The following is a 10000-nucleotide window of genomic DNA, read 5'->3' on the forward strand; positions in this document are numbered from 1 at the left end:
GATGTACGATATGGCAGTACAAACACAGCAATTTAAAGTGTTCATAGTCTGTATATGCACACCGTCATGCCTAGGTATTTGTTGAAGTGTGGAAGACACTCTGTGGCCAGTTCATCACGTATCAGTATTTGTATCCGTGTAGTTATGTGCAGGTAAGGTCCCAGTAAATGTAAAGTAAACACAAACATGGTTAATAGGTGTATAATCATTAGGACAGCAAACAAAATGTCTTTGGGGTTGCTTTGTATTGTTATACAGTCTTGCTCGGGTGATTCAGGCTCTATGGTATATCAGCTACAAGATGTCAATCAGACTTGATATCCTTTACCGGTTTGAAAATGTGAGGTGGACCCAGGACGACCTCTCTGCAAACTTTACTGCAGTAGGCGTTGCCAACAGGAGCTGGTACAGACCTTCACACTTTCCACTTGCCAATAATGTTCTTTGGATAACAGTGACATGCACACAGGATACTGGTGTCAGCTATGCGTCCGTCTTCGTTTGCTCTTTATCTGTAAAAGACTTTAACTGAAGAACAGTGTTATTGGTTAACAATCCTCTCATGTCACCTGCTAATGAGCCATCGACCTCCGGCTCTGCAGGCATGACAGCTTTCCACTCTGGCACATGATATGCCATTCCACATACTACTTCGACGTGCGTGCAGCACTTTACATTTGGAACTGTTGTCATGCTCAGCAATGCTAGAGGTAGACAGCACATGTAACTCGTCTGGATGTCACCCACCAACCTCCTCTACTTATTTCTCGGGATCCCATTTACGGCCAGCAGTCATGCTGACTGTGGGTTGTACATGCAATTTACATTCATGGAAATACAAAATAATTACCCAGGTTGCGTGATTGTCTGGTTCACTACATGTGTTCTATTGTCACTGTAGCTTCTTTACAGCATGCCAGATCTAGGGATACTTTATTTTACTGGCACCTTTGCCACTGCTGCTGCATCCGGATTCATGGTTGGGAATGCTTCTACCCATTATGATTATATATATGTGTAATCACTAAACAGTATTTGTTCCCTTCACATTTATTCAGATGTATGAACTCCATACAAATAGTACGGAACAGTTATGGTGGTGTAGGTAAACTCACTCCCTTCGGTTTAAATGCTCCCTGTGCATGATATCTACTGCAAATGTGACACGCTGCTCATGATATTTGTATGTGGTTCATAATTCCGTATGTTAGGGGTATTCTGTTAACCAAATGTACCACCCCCCCTGTTGAGACATGTCTCTACCCATGGCTCCACAAAGCCGCATATCTAAATACATTAGACGTTAATATTGGCTTTATCACTGTGGATATGTGCAGTCCGTGTTCAGGGATTGCTCCTCGTCATACCCACGTCGGCTTTTCTGCTTTCGTAGTTGATGTTTGCATTGTTTGTAAAATTTCTACATCTAAACTATCTGAGGTTTGTCATTCCTCATTCACACAAACACTTTCCAACTGTGAGGCTGCTTGTTTTGCAGATGCATGAGCTCATGCCTTACCTTTCATACTGTTATCCTGTTGCTTTCTATGACCTGCACATTTACAATTACCTACTTTAGTGGGTAACTGAATGGAGTCTAATGCATTCAAGATCAATTGCGCATGATTAATCGGTTCACCGGTGGATGTTATCATTCCCCTATTCTTCCACTGCTGCTCATAAACATGCACTGTACAGACAACATACTGACTATCGGGACATATGTCCACACATCAGTTTTCTGCTACAGTACAAGCACGTGTTAAAGCTATCTATTCTGCTGCTTGAGCAGACACGTTATGCTGCAGGGTTTGGCCGTCTACAATCTCATTATCAATAACTACTGCATACCCTACTTGATTCGTTCCTGTTGGACTCTGTCTACATGATCCGTACACATTAATTGTCACCTCTGCATCATCTAAGGGTATATCGGTGATATCATGTCTGTGTGTAGTTATTTAATCCATTTCGTATAGGCAACTGTGTGGTGTGCCATACACAGGTGTCGGACATGACGTTGATAGGTTTCATGTTGTACAACGTTCAATCACCATATGAGGTTGACTCAGTGGTATGCTCAAACAAGACAAATGTCTAGCACAGGTCAGGAATGCTATCTTCTCTTGCAGCAGACTGATCGCAACTGCATGACACATTCTCACAGTGAGAGGGTGGTCTAGTAACATTAAGGCCGGGGCCTGTACTGCCATGGGTGCTACAACAACTGCCTGTACACAATGTGGCACTGACCATGCCACAGTGTCCAACTGCAATGAGTAGTGAGCTATGTAGCGTTGCTTACTTCCATGCTGTTGCATCAAGACTGACGTCATATATCTCCACTTACAATCTACAGTCTGACAACATGTGTTATGATTATTCAGGAGACCTACTACAGATGTTGAAGCTATCAATCGTTCTAGTCTGCAGAAAGCTGTTTCTGCTACTGTAATCCAGTGTAGTATGTGTTGTGCTTCCATAGGTGTATTAAAGATTAAGGCAGACAATACAGCGGATTCCAAAGCATTGTTTGGTAACCAGCTTTGACAAATGTTAGTCGGCCCAGACAGGACTTCATTCCCTTCTTGTTAGTTGGCTTGTGTGCTTATGAAATTGCTACCGTCCTATCGTAATGTGATGTTCTACCCTACTTGGATACCACATATCCCAGGTACTTGACCTGTATTCTCTGTAGTTGCAATTTATGCTTGCTTACTTTATGTCCCTGTTCTGCTGAATATCTGAATAATGCTATTGTATCTTCCATACATTGCTGCTGGGTAGGGGCCACAAGCAGAATATCATCCACATAAAGTAGAAACTTGACTGGCCCCGGGTGGAGTTAACACCGGAATGTAGCTAGCCATCTCCTGTGGGAATATCGTTGTACTTTCACAGTATCCCCGCGATAGCCGGGTATGGCTGTATCTGTTACCCTGAATGTACATACAAAGCAATACGGACTATCTGGATGTATAGGTATTGCAAAGGAAGCATAGCTTATATGTACCACGGTAAGATACTTCTGTGGCGTGTTCATAGCATTGAATATAGTGTGTGGGTCTGGCACCATCGCTACCCTAAGTATTATTACATGATTTACAGCTTGTACATACTGTACCATCCGCCATTCCCCTTTGTTTTCCGATCAGAAGATACAGGGGTATTGCATGGTGAATAGCGATTACTTTGTAGATGGGGAATTCCCTCTGTGACTTTACAGATATCTTCTGGTGTCCACGGTCTATACACTACGGGGGTTGGGTCCTGGCCTTCCTGTCCTGCATGAGGGTTCGGTACTTCAATTAATTGACAGATATCCTCACTCTGTTCTAGTGACTGTCTTCTTACTCGGGTGTCCCTAGGTATGTTCACGAGTTAGGGATGTGGTTTCAATAGCTTCTGTTACATTTGGTCGTTGTGCTACCTCTGTTGCCACAGGATAGCTTGTGGGAACTAGCGTGCCCGCCGCTTCATATCCTGGATGTGGTATCGGAGGTGGTAGGGTGTTGTGGGGGGGGGGGCTATCGGTACTACTGTATTATGATCTTCTCTGTGTACGTATGATGCTTTGACATTTGTAGTGTTCTGTTCCCTTCAGTTCACTACCTCAATCCACCTATGTGCATGACAGATACCCAATTGTCGCTGTTTTGTCGCCTGCACATCTTAGGGCTGCCACCTTTTCAAATGCACAATGTGGGACATTAGTGTTCGGAACGTGTAATTTTCCAGGAAAAAGCATACCCACGGCCAGTACATAGGACAGGATTTCACTTTTTGCCAGGAGAGCGACCAATTGTTGTAGCATTTCAGTTGCTTATTCTGTTTATTATGATATTTTGTTGTTCCAGATACAAAATTACTGTTTAATGCTACCATTTTGAAATATATCTGGGAAATGTTTGTCCTGAGATATCAGGACATTTGCCATTTGTTCGGTTTGTTTGCAGGACACAACTGGCCAAAGAGGGACTGTCCCTCTCAGGGTGGAACAGGTGTTTACCGTAGAACATGTGCATCACATTTTCAGGGATTACAATGTTTCAGTAACGATATTTTGTGTAATATACCATCAATGTCATATTTATTACCCCATTTTGCTGGATAACTCACATTATGTGCTCTCTGCGATTGCATATACTTCACTTCACCCGTCAAACGCGGATCACATGATCTGTTTCTTCAATAATCTCCCATATCCTCTACACGACTGCTACGTACCTTTCTCTCATACCACGTGGTGTCTCCTTCCCTGTATCCACTGTAGTGTCTACAATGACTATTTACTCTGCTGTGTGTTCCCCTGACCTATGTTCAGATTTAACAGTATTTGGATAGGTCTTGACCGCTATCACAACTGTTAACAGAAACACAATGTAGTCTGGTCCCTGATCTACAATAGAGACAAAGAGGCAAACACTCCTTACCTGAGCCTCCTGTTTAAGGCTGCACGATTTCTTCTTGGGATCCAGTTTTCCGCTTTTCAGCCACAGATCAGACAGTAAACAGCCTCTTTACACACAACAATTCAGTCGGAGGTCTTTTCATTCAAGAAGAACCATTTAGGCAAATTCTCCTGCGTAGATGTCTAACCAGCCATGCACTCTGACCTGTAGCTTACCAAGGGAATTCTGGATTACAAGGATCACAATGTCAAATAAGTTGTTAAAACCAGACTGTAGTTATCAGTAGGCTTTTCTAAGTGACAGTCAATAACACAGGAGGCTCGGGTTCAGAAAGTTTTAGTAGTGTACACCGGCAGGCTAAATCATATACAGTCCAAGTATGAGAGTTTTGTCTGACTCTATATAGTAAGCAGTTTCTTTATATAGTGTTTACAATCAGCTTTTGCCCACCTTACTGACGTGGTCGGTCACAGGGCATTTCCATCACTATGGTCCACAATAGTCTATACATACGTGGGTGCTGGGGTCGTGCTTTTAAAATGTTTTCCCATGAGAATAACACAGCCTTGCAAGGCACCTTGTCAATTACACTGTCCTTCTGTGATTGTAACTGTTTCAAGGACCCCAGACTGTTCCGATACAGTACTCAGTTAATTTCTTAATACGTTGCTTTGTCTCTCTGGTAAGGAGTTGTACTGTTATCTTCGATTGAGCTCACAAGGCCATCCTCCTCAGAGGAAGGGGTGATGTTATGCATGTACATACATTTATTGTTCTGTAACCCAGCAGATAATTAATGCTGACAGACATAAGCCTGTTGTACTGGTTACTGCCAGGATCAGAATTCCATCACACTACAGCTTAGCTTCACCAATTACATGCAGGCTTACTTCTACTGCCATATTATGCGGTACAATTCAATGCATTATATAGTATTTCGAGTCTAAACTGGCACTTCATATGTGTTTCTATATATATTTTTCGAACAACATCCATCCGGCCATATGCATGTTGTTCCGTCCTTTACCTTGACCGTGTGTATTTGGCCGTCCGGCAATGCTACTCTCCACATGTGATGTCCCACCTTCCCCTTCTTTGCCTGTAGCACCCTGTTAGGACGTCCTGTTTGATAGGCACGTGTTCCGCTATATGTGATCGACTTCACTGCATAGCTAAACATCGATGCGGTGGTTCAACAACCCGACTTGTCCACATGTGTACAGTTATGTGCACCGTGTCGTATGCAAACCTATATGGTTTTGACGGGTACATACCACATGCGGGATGTACACATTCTGCAGACACATTCACATGCAGCCATTTACATATCTGTACCTGAGGTGGGTTGGTGACATGTGGGGTACGTATTTGGCTGCGTGGCATTGCCTAACACAAACATCTTACCACATTTCAGGTATGCACATTGTGTGTGGGTGTATAGCTGCACACGGATGCTAGCAGGTTAGGGTGCACAGGTGTACATGGGTGGGACTGACATGTACAATGAGGCTATTGTGTATTACATCTGAATGCATGGGTTCTGCTTCTGGATATTACACTTCAACATACGCCATCCAGTGTATGCGACAGAGACGTTGCTGGGTGTGGGATATGTTGCTATGCACATGTTTGCCTGTGTTTAAGGTATCTTGATTCCTTACTGTTGTTATGTCGACACAGCTACCCGGCTATGTACTCTCACAACTGCTTGTGACCATTATGGTTGGCACCTTTTCCAATGCCCATGGTGGGGCATGTTATGTGGAAACTTCGGAATTTGCAGGACTACACATACCCACGGCAAGTGCAGTTGACAGAACTTCACTTGTTTGCCATACTATAAGCTTATTCTGTAAGCATTTGGGTTCCTTATTCATTTTCTTATGCCATGTATGTGTTTCATATACATATGTGTATGTTTTATACTACTATTACATGTATATTGCGGGAATATTTTTGGCAGGGGATCTGAGGTCATTTTTCCATTTTTCCGATTGTTGCAGGGACACAACTGTCCAATCAGGGACTGTCCATGGCACATTGGGACAGCTGGTAACACTGGTGACCATGCCCATGTCGCTACTGGGGTTGCCACCTTTTCCAGTTTCCAAGCTGGGATATTTCCGGGACTCACATCTGACTTTACAGGCCGACACATACACACGGTCACTATATAGCATAGAACTTCACTTGTTTGCCTAAGTAAATGCTTATTGTTGTGGCAATTTGCTTGCTTATTCTGTTTCTTGTGACATTTAGGTATTTCAGTTACAGAAATAACCAATTCATGCTACCATTACATTAAATACGGGATATCATTATGTCCTACAATCTTAGCACATTTGCCATTTTTAATATGTTTTTCGGGACACAACTGCCCATAGAGAGACTGCCCCACCCAAAGTGGGACAGGTGGTGACCTTAGTCGCTGCTCCTATGTCGGTGTGGCGCGCTGACATGCTGCTGTACACCTTCTCTGAGTGTAACCACTGACGGTGCATTGCGGGACAAACGCGGTCTTATGCGTATCCTTTGCTCCTTGGATGGGTACACTTAAGCCTTCGTGGCTTGTATTTGCTTCTCCCTTTATTTGGGACGGGTACTATGCTGCATACTCTACGTGCGTTTCATTCTGCACGGGACCTGGCTGCTGCCATTACTATTATGGGCGGACCGTGGCTGTCAGCACATTAGGTTGCTCACCTCATGCCGGCTTAGACACGCCTCCAGACGCATCCTACCTGGGCTCGCTCACGTACACTACGCACGTGTCTGTGGTTGCGGTGCACTCTCATTAATATGCATATGGCGCTACTGCGCCGGCTATTCACTGCACCGCCGGCGCAGACCTTACGCCGGCCTTGCGCCGAGCTTCATGAATCCCGGGGATGATCTTTAAAGAGAGCCAATAAACAAAACAATACTTACAAAATTTTCAGACTTTCCCTTCAGGAATTTCTGTGCAATACATGCAGTAGAAATTCCACCAGTTTCTGAGAACCACAGTTTCTTTTCCTTCTCTAGTGCTCAGTGATACTATCTAGACTTCTTTCATCCTTCTGTTGTAGCTCCCTGGGTACTGCCGTTCAGTGCCTTCTCTTGACCTTACAGTCAAAAATCTGGAATCTGATGTTCATCTTAGGTAGTGGCCATTATATACCCCGAGATTCATCTGCTCTTCATTGCTTGCTATGGGGACTTGTCTCTTCCTTGTTGCCTGCCAGCTTTAATATTTCTCTTTATATTATTATATACCCTTTGGAAAAAGAAACCCTAATAGATACTATCCAACTTTGAGCAGTGTATTTTCCAGGTTTACCAGGCATTATGTTACAATATCTTTCCTATTTCATTTGTGAAAACATTCTGAATCACAACTGATTGACGATACATTTCCACTACAACCTCCATGCACACATCAAAACAAATGTTTTAGTGGGGGGGGCATATCCCCCACACTTGTGTATTCTAACTCAACAGTCACATTGCAGTAGGGAAAAGAAAAGATGCCCAGTAAAGCATACAGCAGTGTTACAAAAACAGAGATCTCACTATGCCTAAGAATCTAGCCTTCTGATCCATGATAAAAGGTGATTATAACCAGATGTGTTCTGGCAGTTAGAAGTAGCTGCTGATTATCTGTAAGGAAATCTGTACATATTGCCTGCCTCATATAGTGAAGGAAGTGTTTTTTTTTTTTTTTTTTTTCAAGAGAACAAGGTCCCCAACCCCCCATGCCCTAACTTATATATACTAACTCCACATTGACACAGTTGTGTGGAAAGGAGAAACTCCTCTTAGCAATACACAGCAGTCTTACACATTGATCATACTGTCTCTAGATTTCAATGATACAAACTATAGTAAAAAGAAAATGTGACTAGTTGCGATTGGTCAGTGAGAATCTGATCAGCTAGTCACCGAAAATATATAGCGTAAGCATTTATAATATAATATGGTTACAAATATATAAAATGTTTGTATGAGTTACTCACATTTATATGTATAATTCAGTATTAATAATTAGTACAGTTTCATTTTACTATGTGCTTACAATTACAGAGAAGACTCCCACAGGGTAATCCATTTCAGTGGTGGGAGCCTAGTGGCCATGGGCTCCAGTGACCGAAAAGTTCGATTTTTTGATTTGATGCAAATGAAAGAAGTTCCCCCTCTAATCAAGGGACATGCTGGAAGTGTGACGGCCATTCATGTTTGTGAGGACAGAGGAATAGTTTTAAGTGGTAGCTTCGACCTCAGTATCAGGTGAGCATACTTCACCTCTCACATTACCTAATATAACTGGTTTATCTTAAAAAAACAGCCATAGTTGTTGCTTTCTTCAAGAAATGTTTACATTTTTTTTTCATATCTGGTTTACCAGTCTTCTGAGTAGTCATTAACAAATACACTTATTCATTCCTTGTTTTAATTCTTCTTAGAGAATCATGGGAAAAAAATAGGGGAGTGGGGGGAAGCTAATTCTGTGTGCCATCACTGCATTTTTTCAGTGGCTTACATTATCCTTCCACAATGCAGTTTTCTTTAGTTTTGTTTTCCAAATGATGTATGTATTTTATCCTACCAAAGATGCCATTTAAAGAAAAATGCTCAGTCTGACAATCTTTCAGATTAGTACAAAGTCCTTGTACTTTAGTAAGTGGTGAAGAAGACATGAATGAAACAGGAAGCCTAGCTCCTTGCTTTAAGTATAAAACTGATAGGCGGTTTAACAAGTTATTTATTAAAGGGAATGTATATAAAAGATATAGTTGCAACTGAGGCTGTGGTGAAGGATATATATATATATATATATATATATATATATATATATATATATATATATATATATATATTTAATTATATATTGTATTGACAGGCATGTTCATTTTTATAAAAACAACAACCAAAAAACAATGGCCAGTGATAAGATCTCTTGAAGGCTTGTTAGCCGAGGTGCTAAGATCATTACAAATTATTTTCTAATCACTGGCCATTGTGTTTTTGGTTGTTGTTTTTGTATTTTTTTCTTTTTTGTGGTATATATGCCCATTTTTATAGTCTAAACAGAACTTAGCATTGTTACATTTTATTTATGATTACTTCAGCAAGTATACATATATTGCTGTAGTGTAGGAAAATCATTAAGAGAACTTCTTTGGAGGTGGCATCCTGTGTTCTCTTCATTAATAATTCACACTGTGTGTTTCATGAGAAGCACTTATTCAGTAATATGTATGCATTACTGGAAGACACTGTAGAAAGTTTATGCATTTTGAGTAACTGAAAAACAATAATAAGTATAGGAATTTTTGGGGTAGCAACTATGTTGGCAAAAAGGCAAACTGCTGACACTCAACACCTGAGTCTTAAAGAAGCACAACTCTGTTATTTTGCTAGCTCATTACCTTACTGTTTGTTGAATCTTAGCTGAATGATGTTTCAACACAGGATTTTAAGTTCACTAATCTTGAACCTGACAGTTGATGTTTCCCATAGAAAATTACTACAGGTGTGATTTCAACCTGCATGCCAGTAATGATTCATTGTGAGTAGTCTTTTCTCCATGGGTGTACAACTGTAACATT

At 41.5% G+C, this 10000-nt stretch overlaps 1 protein-coding gene across 1 annotated transcript in view; it reads left to right on the forward strand.

Moving 5' to 3' along the window:
- Positions 1-10000, forward strand: part of LOC122799619 (CMT1A duplicated region transcript 1 protein-like) — a 922387-nt gene that overhangs the window by 659550 nt on the left and 252837 nt on the right. Inside the window, exon 7 of the mRNA XM_044068803.1 lies at positions 8475-8678. Coding sequence (XP_043924738.1) covers positions 8475-8678 — 204 coding nt within the window. The remainder of the gene's footprint in view (positions 1-8474; positions 8679-10000) is intronic.

This window comes from Protopterus annectens, chromosome 4.part0 (assembly GCF_019279795.1).
Source record: "Protopterus annectens isolate FY-2018-M chromosome 4.part0, PAN1.0, whole genome shotgun sequence".
NCBI lineage: Eukaryota > Metazoa > Chordata > Ceratodontiformes > Protopteridae > Protopterus > Protopterus annectens.